At 36.5% G+C, this 14,282-nt stretch overlaps 1 protein-coding gene and 1 pseudogene across 1 annotated transcript; one reads left to right on the forward strand and one right to left on the reverse strand.

Annotated features, from left to right (window-relative positions):
* Positions 1–572: 572 nt before the first annotated feature.
* LOC131799695 (uncharacterized) lies at positions 573–2,122 on the forward strand (annotated as a pseudogene).
* A 746-nt stretch (positions 2,123–2,868) lies between these two features.
* LOC131799694 (hexosaminidase D) lies at positions 2,869–13,453 on the reverse strand. Its single transcript, XM_059117394.2, has 16 exons — positions 13,222–13,453; positions 12,438–12,609; positions 11,834–11,903; positions 11,271–11,380; positions 10,409–10,496; positions 9,855–9,933; positions 9,649–9,734; positions 9,034–9,199; positions 8,571–8,639; positions 8,045–8,104; positions 7,501–7,633; positions 6,557–6,639; positions 5,863–5,953; positions 5,202–5,300; positions 4,426–4,512; positions 2,869–4,080 (listed from the first exon to the last, which is right to left on the reverse strand). Exons 1-16 carry the CDS (start codon positions 13,370–13,372, stop codon positions 3,867–3,869), a joined length of 1,758 nt encoding a protein of 585 aa, XP_058973377.2. The 5' UTR covers positions 13,373–13,453; the 3' UTR covers positions 2,869–3,866.
* Positions 13,454–14,282: the final 829 nt, after the last annotated feature.

Below are 14,282 nucleotides of genomic sequence, written 5' to 3' on the forward strand. Positions count from 1 at the left end.
AAGTTGAGACTGATGCAAGAATAAACTTATGGGGTTGCTAAGAATTTACAAAGGAAGTCGGACTTAAAATTTATCGCCATCCTCTTTGGTTTCTTTCGCGGTTTCTGTTTCTATTCGCTGATAGACACAATATTCTCAAGTTTGAATTTACCATGCAACATTTTCTGAAGCAATATTCCGATAAATACCGTTAACCTTAAAGAGATGGTCTCTAAAATATGAGAAACTTCCAAATTCACACACATTATGTAACGTTCTATGCCGCTTTCTGTAGAGTAACTCAGCTTTTGACCCTAGCAGTTGGGTGATATGATATTCCAATTCCCTTATTCTGTGTTCAAATGGTTTGCATTTTCGAGAATGATGTTTTACCTTCTGTGCACTAAAAAGGGCGAATATTTGTAATATCAGTGTTACTAATTGGTGTTATCTCTCCGCCTCGAACGCAGTGCGAGATAAATGTAATCCTTTGTATAGAGGCAGAATATGAAAGAATTAGCGCCGTGTCAGCAAACCATGCCCAATATTCATGTCAATCCTTCCGCCCTTTTCTGTATTCGTTGAACTGTGCTGCATTCTTGTCCTGTGATAAAATCTGATCTTTCCAAAAACGCCAACTATATGGTAATTAAGAGGTGCTTAGTCATCAATACGAGCATAAAGAACCTTCTGCGACACTGAATATCACTTAGCATTGTTACTTAAGAGCCCACTTGAAATTTCAAAGAAAGAATTTTCTATGAAGCTACCTTAAAGAGCATGTAAATGGAATCTTTTGGTTCTATTATGTCAATCAGTTCTAAGTGAGAGTTTCCTCGAGCCTTAGCACTTCGTCGGCATGAATCTTCGCACCACATTTCTCTACATGTCAGTTTTTATTGTGGTTAGTTCGGCATATCGTTTGAGTCGCTTCCAAAGCCACAAAAACGAAGGAGATCCGTGGGAAAGAGAAGAAAATCCCGACCGCGATTTTCTATACCGAAATCTCGGGTAAGACATTTTCGTCTAAACTTTTACAATGGTTTTTCGTTTCAACTCTTCTTCAGTTAATCCCATAGGCATTTGTTTCTCTCCTTCAAGATTTGTCATATTATAACTGCTTGATTCGAAAATTCAGATGACAAGTTGTTTTGTTAAATTTCGTTTGCCTTTTTCTTTCGGCTCTCTCTTCCTATTGTCTCACGTTGTGAATAAATTAAATCAAATGTTTTTTCCTTTTTGCAATTTCTTTACATGTAAATTGAGACAATCTGAAAATTTCTTCGAAAATATTTCCCCATATTTTGTAGACTTTATCAGCGTTGCTTCTCTTCATAGAATTCCGCGGAAAGGTCTTTGAATCAAGACGATCGTGACGCTGCGATTTAATTTTGCCATGAATTGAGATACTCAGTAATTAGGGGTGCACAACAATTCGAAAATATTTATATTTCCAAACCGAGAGAGACTAAAGTCTATAGCAAATTTGTAAGTTGGCAAGAAGTAATCATCCACTGCGACATTTTTACAAAAATCGCGCCTCTAATGCAGGTTGAATTACAATGAGGTAATGTTACTGTACGTTTTCACACTCATATGCAAGTGGGACCAGTCCTCTTTTCTTAATTCCCTAGCCCTCAGAAAACTAGAAAGGTAATGCGTAGTATCTTCAATAGTCTACTAAAGTTTTGAATATTCTATCTGGACCGAAATAATGAGTTAAAATATATGACCTAAGATTACTCCTTTGCTTTACTTACTTGTAGGGTGTTAAATTACAATGTGCTAGAGACCCCACAAGTCACCCCTCCCCCGCCACGCCCATACGTGGGACCCAAGAATGGAAAGTACAAATACAAGTACTGGAAGAAGAGGCCCAACAGACGGCGACCGCAAGAAACTTCTGAATCGGAGTCAGATGACGAAAAAGAAAGTGTTGAGATGGAGAAGAAGAGATTTTCTGATGTGATGCGACCTCCCTCTCAGAGATGGATTCTTTATGGGAAGACCATGCTTATTTGATTGATTGACGTTTAAAAATCCTAATTATTGTTTAGCAATTCTATCTTCTTACTGCTGTACGTTTTGTCGCGGGCAAGTTAAGAGAATTTGATGCGATATCACGACAAGGGTACCTCCTCTAGCTGATCATTTTCTCTTTTCTCGTCACCTACTTCTTAGTAGTTGAATCGATATTGTAAGGAAGATACATGTTGTTATTGCTTAGAAGGGTCAAAACCGCTCAGCGTAATTGCGAGTCGAGAAACTAGACTTGACTCACGCTGCAACAGAGCATAACCAATGATCTTAGATTCCTGGCCACTCCAACGCAGTTCACATTGCAAAGATCATCTCATCAAAATAGCTTATTAACCCCGCGAAATATTCAGTTTCCATTTGCCTTACACCAAATTCAAATTTCTCTCCTTGTACAAATGCAAAGTTATAAGTCACTTCGTGGCGTAATGTCTGTATCGTTTGACCGACTGATCTTCGATCACTTTAAAGCTTGAATCATAGCTGTTGGGTCCCTGTGCTGTGTTCTACCGATTGATGTAGTACAGTAGTATACAAGTTTCCTTTAAAGCCGTTTTTAGTGATGTAACGCAACTTTCTCTCGAAGCGTGACATTTTAAAGCTGCGAAGCATAGCATTCAATAAAAACCAACAACAATAACCACAAACAACTACAAAAACGCAACGGTTTATCCCCTGACGTGATAGTGTAGTCTGATCGTCTAAGTGGATGTGGTCCGAACGACCTGGATCGAAACAGATCAATTACGACAGACTTATGCTATTTGAGTCTTACAGCCAATAACATCGTAGCAAAACAAACCAATGAGTTTATACGAACCAGACTTCAACACCCACCCGGACCATCCGACTACCCTATCACAACAATAAAAATGACAACAGCCTCGTTAAGAAAAATCTATTTCCTTTAATTATTTACAACACTCGCAAATAAAATTTAAAACTGAACCTTTCAAGGCTATATCTGCGACTGAAAGTTTTTCTCTAAAACGTTACAAACCTTCAAATGAGCACGTAACAAACCCTTTTCATAGACTGAATCAATTAAGCCGGGTTGAACAGAAGACTGAATAATCTACTGACATCAAAACTACCAAGTCACCTTGCTAAGCACTATTCCTAGACAACGTGAAGAAAATGCCTTTTGTTTGTTTGTTTTAAATACAGTAGCAGTAAGTTTCTTTTTCTATATTCACCCTTAGCTTGACTTTCGCGGCAGAACCTTGGGTAGGGTCCTCCCTTAGCGTCTAACTGGCAAATCTCTTTGGGAAAATTACTGAGAACACGTCCTATATCCAAATATATTACAAAAGACCACTTTTTTCCAATTCAGGCGCAGAAACTGAACCTCCCTTCCCCCTATAGTCACCACGTCTTAGTTAAGTGTACAAAGCGCACAAAATTCAACTTTGTTGGAAGAGTGAGGGGGGGGGTGGGGTGGGGGAGGGGGAGAAGGATTCAAGTGAACTTTAAAACACCAAAAGCGTAGCTCCAGTTCTGCATATATATCACACACGATCCAAAATTCCTCTCTTCGCTCTGACGAATGGCTAAAGATTGAAACGTCAGCTCCAGAAACTCTTTAAGGTGGCCAATTAACATAATCAACTAAGTTGAAAAAACCAAATTATCTCCTCATACCCCCCCCCCCACCGATACAACGCTAATTTCTTTAGAAAGTACCCCCCCCCTTATCCATTGTAGGTTGTTTTGGTGAGTTATCACTCTATATGTTCAGAAAGAGGGATTGGACACCAACTAAAAGCCCCTCTCTCTTCCTACATGATACTCCCTCTCTTAGGTCCAGTCTTTCTTTTTTGTAACTCTTGTGTAAAATATAGTGCTGCTTCTTAGCTTTTTTCTTTCACTGTGGATTTTTCTTGTTTTTCTTCTTTCCCAGAAGCTATTTTTCTCAACTCTTCTAATCTGGGTTTAACGCCGTTCAAATGATTGATGCCATCATCTATTTTGTCCTTGGTCCATTCTTTCACCACACTATCGTCGTAGACTGGATTAAAAACTTTTGGTACCTTGGACTGCACCGATCTTAGAATCTGTAACGCTCTGGAGATACAAAATAGAAATTTAAAGCCAGTTCTAATAATATCAGTTTTAGAAGGAGTAGTGGCCCTTGGGAGAGGAGGGACAAGGAGAGTGAAAAGGATCTCGCTGAAGAACAAAACATGACAAGGCTCTTTAAGGCTCGAACCCAGACCTCTCCTAAGAGTGTCCAGTACGCTGACCAGTAAGCCAATGCCTCACTGTGTCTAGCGCTAGCCAATGTAGAGACAGCCCACAGCTGATAAAAAAAACTTGCTAAATTAAATAATCACCCAATCAATGATAGTTTATATCAATTGAAGAAAGAAAATACCATTCTAAAGTTAAGCAGCATAAAAGGCTTCTTACTTCATTGTTCTGTTATACGCCATCTCCACTTGAAAATAACTTAGAAACTTGTTTTGTACTTCACGGTCTAGCAACCAGCTTTGCTCTCTACAATATATGAAGATAAGATCAATGCATCAAGCATTTTGTTAGTTTGTTTCCTTGTTTGTGTGTGTTTTGTTTGTTTTATGTTGGCTTATTTAAAAGAACAGAATAGGAAAACGAAAGCGATTGTAATCAGGGACTCAGCTGCAACGTGGCTGAGATGTTGTGAAGTGCTAAGTTGGTTTTCTGGGGTCTCAGTTTCCGGCCCCAATATCAAAATGCTCTATGAGTAACGCCGTCGAGCTGTTTTGACACCACGCTAGTACTGTAACTACTATTCTTGAGCTGTCATCTCTGTTGAGAGAGGCAAAATAATTTTCTCGCGTTTTGGCCCTATCATAGCTGAAACAATCGGATCAATTTCAGCACCTGAGCAATTGCACACCTACCCCTCTCGTAACACAACAACAATCCCCTGATAACAAGTAAGGGTTAATGTTGGGTTAAGGGAGGAGCAGGTACGCAGTTTCTCAGACACTGACCAAATTATCTGATATCCCGCTTTCTCGTTTGTATTTGATTGACATATGGCGTGTCCCACAGGAACACGGAAAGAAGCTCTTTTTTTCAGCGGAATCTACTTTTCTGCGACGAGCAAATCGTTATTATCATTATATTTTTGTGAGCCCTGAAGACCGAATAGGTACGCTCAACTCCAACTCAAGAACGCTTCCATAAAGTTTTAAACTTACATGTTCCCAACACCTCTTGTAAAGAACACTGCCTTCTCCAGGTGGGAAACAAGTGTGTATAGTTCATGACCTGGAAACGTTCCTTCCGCCGGATGAAACCTATGGACAGAACCGGAAGTTAAGGTGGTCTGCCGTATCCTCGCCCAAATCCTCTGCAAGGCACCCGTACAACGTTGACTATTTAATAAATAGGTTACATTTTGCCTTGCATCTGTTTAGTAATAGATTTAAGATAAAGTTTAAAAGTGGTAAGAACAAAAATATGGCAGTGATGTCCATACCACATTTTGACGTCATCTGTGATCTATTTCTGAGCAGACCACCGCAACATGGAAAAGCAAAACACTTTTAGAGGCGAAGATGTGAAAAAACACAACACCTTTCATGACGCAGACTAACAACTATGCACATGGGATAATGAAACAAAAGAAAACAAAAACTGACTATTTTAGTGGTCTTTCTGTTTTTGTGTTTATTGTTAATAAATTAGGCCCTTTTGAGAAGCCATTTCATAAACTCAAGCTTCGTGTTTCATCAGGATTTCCAAACACTCAGAAACAATAAAAGCATTCGGCCTTCGGCCTCGTGCTTTCATCAGTTTTCTCGTGTTTGGAAACCCTGATGAAACACTCGTCCTCGTTTATGAAACATTTCATCTTACCTGTTATTAAATCTCTCCACATTGAGAGGGAATGTTTCAGGAAGCCCCAGTCCTTTTGCTAACACTTTTCTGAGTTCCTCATCCATATAACCTCAATTGTTAAAAGACGGAGGCGATATGTTTCAGGCCTGGTTCGTTTGAAGGAAGTCAATACTTCACTAATTTATCCTCGAAACAAAATCCTGAGCAATCCTCTGAATAGAGACTTCGAGCAATCACTGAATGTTGTAAAACCGAACCCAAAGCAATCATTGAGGCCAAGAAGAACACAAGAAAAATATCACAAGGCAATGAACACTCAATGTAAAAACATAGACTATCTGCTGAGGACAAGGGTAGTGATACTTGGTCAAGGGTTGTTAGAGCGTTTTTCAATTTAGCGTCATAAAACCAAAACCAATCTAATATCAACGGCAATCAGGAGAAAGAAAAATATCACAAGAGGCCGATGAGAAGATAAGGTAAAACAACCAATGAGAACCAAAGTAAAAACAGCAAATGAGAACGCAAGGTAAAAACAGCCAATGAGAAAAAAGGTTTTAATTTTGAACCTGATTAGTTGATCAGATAAGGTGGTGCCATTTACTTATTCAATCATTGAGCAAAGTTTATTAAAACTAATCCAATTTTGGATTACTTTAGACACACCAGTGCTCTAAGATGTGTAAATTTAGGAAATGATTACAACATGTACCTTCACTCAATGCTCCAAGGCAGAATGCCAATGAAGGAAGAGCTGCTGGAAGAAGCTCGCATAAAGTGGCATAGTGATCATATCTACAAAAAGAGAGTGAAAAAAAAAAACATTATCACTTTTATAGCATACCAATCCAGCTGCTCTAACAGCCGTTCTCAAGTGATTATGCCTCTCAAGAGTTTTTAAGACTTCAATTTAAGAAAGTTTGTAAGATATTCTTAACCAGGAATTGGTCTCTTGGCATGTAATAAGTTTTGCCAGGCTGGCATTTCTTAAACCTGCTGACAGGATTGTGGGCCTGTGGGTGTAACTGACTCAGAATTGCTAATTCCTTAGCAGAGGGATATAACTATGTTATTATGATGGCCCTAAAACAGGATGATTATACAGTAAGATTTAAAAATAAAATATACAAACTTGCAATAATGCAATATTGTTGACCCTTTGAGCCCTACAAGTGACAGCATCTAATTTCTCCTATAGTATCACCCTTGAATCACACATCAAGCTCTCAAGAATAAAGGAAATGATCAACAACTAAAGAATCTCTTGATTGTTAAGCAAATTCTCCTTGTCAGCACCTTAGGAAATGTACAGAGAACAGTATGAAGAATTATCTTACTGATATTAGATTGCCAAGGGTTAACAGAACAGAGTTGGCATTAACCACCCGTTGACACACTTAACCCTTTAATTCCCAGAAGTGATTAACATGTAACCTCTCTCTACAATATCCACCATTATCCAGCAAACAGATAGTGAGAATACTTAAACTCATCAGATACAAGTTATTACCTTTGATCAAACATCAAATTCTTCTAACCAATTTACAAGGAAATGTGTAGCAGCTAGAGGGGAGAATTTACAATCAGATCTTGGGAGTTAAAGGGATAAAACAATAATTGAATAATGACATTGCACAATCATACTGCATTACATACCTGCTCCAGCCAGTCAGGGCTACACCATTTACTTCTAGAGTGGATGGTAACTTGGAAATGATATCCAACCAGTATAAATTGTTTTGAACATGAAATCCAATTGGAACAAAGTTGCTCCATGGGTGAGTGGCTCCTTAAGGAAGAAAATTTTTAGCAGAAGTAACAATTAAATAACACCTACAACTCAATATCTCTTTGCTTGCTTACAGGAGGTAATATGTTCACAGGATGTAATAAAATACATAAGCATTGAACTCTGTAACTTAATTCACAAGTGACTTAGTTACTAAGCTTCTTTCAACCTGGCAGGGTCTGTAGCTGCATTTTGAGCAAATCTGAAGAAAATTTTTTATGTTTTATGAACTCTTTGTAATCTAAAACTGTGGAATTAAGTCACAAATTTTCATATATAATTCTAAAGACTAAGTCTTCAAAAAGAAATTGATGATTCTCCAAAATTTGTCCATTTTTATAATAAAAAGTTGTCTTCATACAGGATAAAGTTATCTGATTCAAGTTAGTGCATAAGTCAAATTCATGTTACCTTTAAAGGCACTTGCAGCCCAAATCTTCTTAAAGGCTTTACCATATCTCTGCCACATATCTTAAGAATATCAAAGGCAAAGACTTAGAAAGCTCACAGTACCAGCAAAACATAATTTACTTCTACACATAGAGCACCCTCCAAACTTGATCAACATGACTCAAATAGATTTCAATTGGTTGAAAGAATGTCATGATGATGGATTGGCCAAGGAAAATGAATTTTGTGAAGTAGGCATGTTTATGCTCAGATTGTCTACAACCAAAAAATATTCTGGCCAAATTGTCTATAAGTGCAATGTTAAGGCTGGTAACTTGAACAAGCTCTTTTGATTCCACAAAACTTAGCCATTCCCAAGGGTTTGACTTGGCATTGAGGATGCACCTTGGTAGCTGAGTAGAGCTTCAATAAAAGTGAACATATGATCCATCAGCTGGGACAAAACAGTTGTAACAATATGGCCTTTGAAAAGGCAGGTCTGCTCTGATGTAACAATAACAACAACAAATTCTACTTAAAGTTTTACCAGGAGGAAAATAGCCAGTGAGATCAGATCTGTAGGCCCAGACCATTGGCTCAACGAGAGGACCAAGCTCTGTCAAACAAAATGAGAAGAAAATATTAATTCAAAAGACAATAACATAAAATTATTCACCAAAGTGGAGGTAAATAACCACCACTTTCAGCAACACTGAGGTGAATAACAGTTTCAGAATATACCACACAGAACCATGTTTAGTTTACATCTATTTCTTGTTGTCAATAAACAACGGACAGAAATTTAACCCTTAATGTGCAATTTTCTCTTTTCGTCTGCTTGGAGGGGAATAGTCTTTGCAATCACCGCATGCAGAGAGCACTATTCACCACTGTGGCAAATAAAAAGTCATCATTTATCACAGTCAAAACAAAAAGGACAACTGAAAAGTTGGGCAGTAAGGTTTATTCCAAACCTCCCATTAGTGTAAATCCATCCAATAGTTCTTTACCTTTCAAGTATTCCAGAGGCCAGTACCTCATCATGTCATCCCACATGATTGGTGTTACCTTCTTGCCTTGCAAGTGTTTGAGAATGGGTTTCATGTGATGCACAAACAATTCAGATTTATTCCGTGCATCTTTAAGACAGACAGGGCATGTCTTGAGATTCCACACCTGATTGAAAAATAAAAAAAAAAAGACCAATATGAAAATGCAGCAGTTTTAATTCTTGTTATGAAAAGTTTCCTGTGCTAAGTTTTCAAATTAGGTTGGTGACTACTATCAAATGCCCTCAACTTGCTACGTGTAATTTGCCTGTCTCCATGCAGAGCCCTCGGAACTGAGTACATTCAAAGTCGTTTGTAACACTGCATGCCATTTCCAGAGCCAAATAGCCTGGCATTAAAATTTCAGTCTGCTATTTTGCCCTGCTCTGGCACTCTTTGTGAATAATGGAAGTTCTTATTGTTCTGTATTTGGATTTGATTTAAGGGAAGTTGTAACATTGCGTCAAGCAGAAAGCCAACTTTAAATATAAAAATTTTAACAGTACAGCCATGTGTAATGACCTTCTGTGCCCTGAAAAGTTACTCAATATATAGCAACAGTAGATATCAAATCACCTCATCTCCTCCAATATGAAACCACTGCAAACCAGGATGGAGAGCTAGAACTTGATCAATGAGTTCTATAACCATTGGAACAGAGTCTAGAACAGATGTTATACAAAATTAACCAATATTTTGTACTTATTTGTTAATTCTTCAAGTTGGTGGCAATTCACACGAACATACCATTTGGTTTTATTTTCCCAATTTGTATTACTAACCTTTGTTGTTTGGGCATAATGAATTAGTGTAGTGTTCTGTTTCACGAAGATAGGCAAACTCCTTGTGCTTCAAGACAAACTGAATGGAAAGGAAGGTAAATTTTACAACAGATTATGTACATATAAATTACACATGCATGGTTTACTTAAAAAAAAGCAAGAATAAAAATAGTTAATTTTTTTATAAAAATGAAAAAATTAACTATTGAAAAAAAGTAACTACTGCATGATGTACAAGTGCATAGATTAAATTTAAAAAGATTCAGAAAATTGGTCCTGGTTTTTTTGCTTTTAAAAAATTGTTTGCTTCCTGGAACAGATAATGTCTGCACACAAATATCAAAACAAATTTTTAAACCAAGTAGAGGCTATAATGCATATATATTAAAACTATCATAATTGTAAACTTAAAATTACCAAGTTGCTGAGGACCACTCATCCACCCTAAAGTATTGAGATACTTATTGCAATCATCAGAGCTTCACTGGCTGCTAAAAGAATTAACTGAAATTGCTAGGAAAAAGTATTTATTTGAATATTTATATCGACTTTACCTCCAGATGACCAAATGTCTGTACCAGTGGAATTACAATAAGATCATTTGCTGCTGCTGTCTCCAGCAACTGTTTAATTTCAGCTTCACTGCAAATACAAAATCAAATTATAATTTCTTTTAATCCTTTAACTCCCAGAGGTGATTAACATGCAAATTCTCACTATAACATCCATACAATATCCAGCAAACAGGTTGTGAGAACACAGTCCCATATCAGGAAGAAGTTGATATCTTGGTCTAACACCAAATTTTTTGCAACCAATTTCCAAGAAAATGAGTAAGCAGCTAGAGGAGAGAACTTTTTTTTTTTTTTTTTTTAAACAATTTTATTTACAAGATGATCACTTACACTACTTACAGTATTAATTACACTTACATTGTACTTGCTACTTACACTACTGATACTTATACTTACACTAATTATGCATACACTACATTACGATACATGTATTACAATACTATTAACATTAATTTAGTTTATGGTTGGCGTGTTTACAAAGTTCTTTTCAATTAAAAGATAATCACAAGTAAACATACAGGTCTCAAAAATGCTACATTTCTTTGGATATTTACTTTTGATATAGCTTAAACAAATATTTATGAAATTAAGTATAAGTCTAACCTAAAACAACAGCAGCATGAAAAATTAAATAATGCGATAAAATTTTGGAAGTTCTTTTTTTGCAGTCGCGATCTGAACTGATGATTAATCACAATGTGCAAAACCATAGTACCCATAAACTTTCTTCTGGTTTGATATCAACAGCAAGGAATCTTCAAATGCACATGTCTAAATGATAAGGTATTCTAAATAGGAATTTACTACACATCTTTTTCTTACAGTTATAAATAGCATTTACCTGTATGAGTTTTTAGCCTGTAAGACTTCATATTTTGCCTTGTAGGGAAACATATCTTCATACTCAACCAGCAAACCAGTTGCTCCCCACTTCTTAAAATATGGCAGCACCTACACAGGTTTAAAAATTGATAATATTCAATTTATAATTATCAAAATTAATGACAGATATCACATTTTATGATATATTGTTACTGGCAAGTAATTATTAAATCTTGTAAAAAAATATCAGTTATTTTATAATTAGAATTAACTAATTAATTTTGTAGGTATAATTCAGCAGGTCAGCAGTGTTGATTTAACCGTTGTAAAACATTTTTTGTGAACCTGGTAAATGTAAATTTACATTCTGCAAGTATAGTATCCTGATTCCATACAGGGAGAGAGGGGCAGGTACCAAATGGATAGAACTGAATAGGCCATAATTGGCAAACCTGTTTCCAAACATGTTTTCAAGCATATTACTGGATAATAACACATAAATTTCTCATCTGTAATTATTACATATAGATTTCTCTTTTTATATGTAAGGTGCATGAAGTTGCTTCAATCAGTATATGATACCTGTATCAGAAAAGTCATTTTTGTTGGTGCTCCTTTCAAATCCAAATGAACAAGTTTGTGACCACTAAATCTGAAGATTCAAAATTGATAACAAATATCACTTTTATGGTCATCAAACTGCATAATTGATAATTGACCCTTTAATTGTCATGAGTGAACTAGACGCAACTTCTTCTTACAATATCAATACAATATCATGCAAATAAGTAATAAGAATATAAAAAAATATGTCAATTAGAGGATTAGGGGATTATTAATTGACCCAATACCAAATTCTCCATTACAGTAATTTAATAAGTAAACATAACAATTGTATGGCAGACAGTAGGGAGAATTGCTAATGATATCATGGAAGTGAAAGAGGTTCAGCAATACACTTAAACAATGAAGGTCAAAATTTAGTCAAGAGAACTTATTAAATAACAAAAATTTCCTGCCACTAACAAACAACTAGTCTAAATTCAATGCATGAGCAAATATGCCACTGGAAATATTGTTTTCACAGGCTGCCTATATTTATATCATAATTTGCAAAAAGAACTCAGTTTAAATTTCTCTCACTGAACATATTTGATACAGTCTGAAGAAAGGGATGAGAACTAACTTTCTTTTGACAGGTTCCATGTCTTTTTTCTGGACTGTGTCCAGTCTTGATACTTCTGCTTCTGCAAGCTGCTTTTTAAGAGCCTCTATAGTTTCTTGAGCTTGCCTCAGACTGACATCAAACAATCCAGCTTTTGCAACACTGGCTAGTGATTTTAAATCTATTGAAGATTCTAAGGAGAAATTGAAAATGCAGTCTGATAGAACATCTACCATAATAATTGTATAATAATGCCTTTCATATGCTAGAACCATTGGGCTTCAAACTAAAATAATAATTAAATCAAAAACAAATCAAAATGTTCAAATATGATTCGTTTTTAATATTATTTTACTTCCACTGATGTACTGGGAAGTAAAGCTAGATTCTTACTGGAATTGTAATCCTTAAGCTTTTTGGGAACCTGTGCATGTAGCAATGTTCTGTTCACAGCTGGGTGGGGTACTTATGGCTATGAAACTCCTGGGTGTAAAAGTGCTTCTGATGCAAATTTGCACAGCATTAATCACAAGTGAACATAATAACTTACATTGGGTGAAGGTTTGGTGTCTAAAAAATTAATTTTCTTAAAAAACCGAAAAGTTTTCTTCGATTTCGCGACGCACTTCGGTGAAGTTGACGACGGAACAGCGCCATTTACAACTGAGCTTCAATTATGGTGAGAAAAATGTTAATGTAACCACTCTCGGGAGACGAAAGAAATTTTTGGCCCGTGCAATATACCTCAGTGGAAGTAACAAAAATTATCATGGACTGTTCAGATTAAGCTGAGAACTTAGCCCACCTGTAGGAAGCTTGTTGCTGGTCCGTGGGGTGACACTTGCAGGCAGGTTTCTTTCTGAAGAGTAGTGCGATAGTTTGTAAAAGATATAAAGCACAACCACGAGCGAAAAAATTATTCCAACGTTAGTGTAGTTGATTCGCATTATATTCATGAAAGCCAGCTGTTAAAATGAACGATCGAACTTTCAGAGTACGGATGATTTCATTCCGAACTGTCTCCCGATCTGGGACCAATCTTACCTAGAGCCCGCTGTTCTTTACAATCAGCAGTAAAATGAAACAAAGTTAGTCCTATCATGTATGGATCATATAGACTGATCATGTTAGCCGTTGAAGCTATGGACGCGCGAGGGCATGGGACAAAATTAAGCAAAGGGTGGAGCGTTAGTTTATATCGCTTGATTATTTTTTCGGTAAAATTTCCGCACTGGCACAAATCTGTTTTTCCAATGGAAATGTATTGCTTTTGTCATTGTTTTCTCTAGCCAAGAACTGAATGTATGATGGAGCTGTGCGGAAATTTTACCATTTTTTCTCTATATTAATCAATGTATATTCAGAGATTAATTCAGGAATTGAAAAGAATAGGCGAAAACACCTGACGTTTCGACATCATCATTACGTGCGTTTTTAGCTCAAAATAAAAACTAAAACAATTGAAAGGTTAACTAATGCGAAAAAAGCGTCATTTTGTTCCATTTGAACAAACAAAAACAATGACGGTGCTTCTAATAGTTCTTCGTGAATCAATAGCTAATTAATTTCGAGGTCAGTTTTAACAACAGCAACTTTGTGTAGTGAAACAAACACTGCAGCGCAGTAGTGCGATAGCTGAGTCTCGATCTACGAAAATTTTATCTGTGAGCTGATGTACATCCATGAAAACTCAGCGTATAATCGCACTTCATTTGGCCCACGCAGTGTATGTTTACTCAACTCAGTTTTTTTAAAGCACCTGGGCCATTACACTATTTATTCACATGGATCTATTGGACTCACAATTCAGTGCCATTTATTTTGCAGTGGAACTGTTTGGAACTTTTTTGGTCCACAAAGGTAACG

The sequence above is a fragment of the Pocillopora verrucosa genome, chromosome 8, assembly GCF_036669915.1.
Source record: "Pocillopora verrucosa isolate sample1 chromosome 8, ASM3666991v2, whole genome shotgun sequence".
In the NCBI taxonomy this organism is placed as follows: Eukaryota; Metazoa; Cnidaria; class Anthozoa; order Scleractinia; family Pocilloporidae; genus Pocillopora; species Pocillopora verrucosa.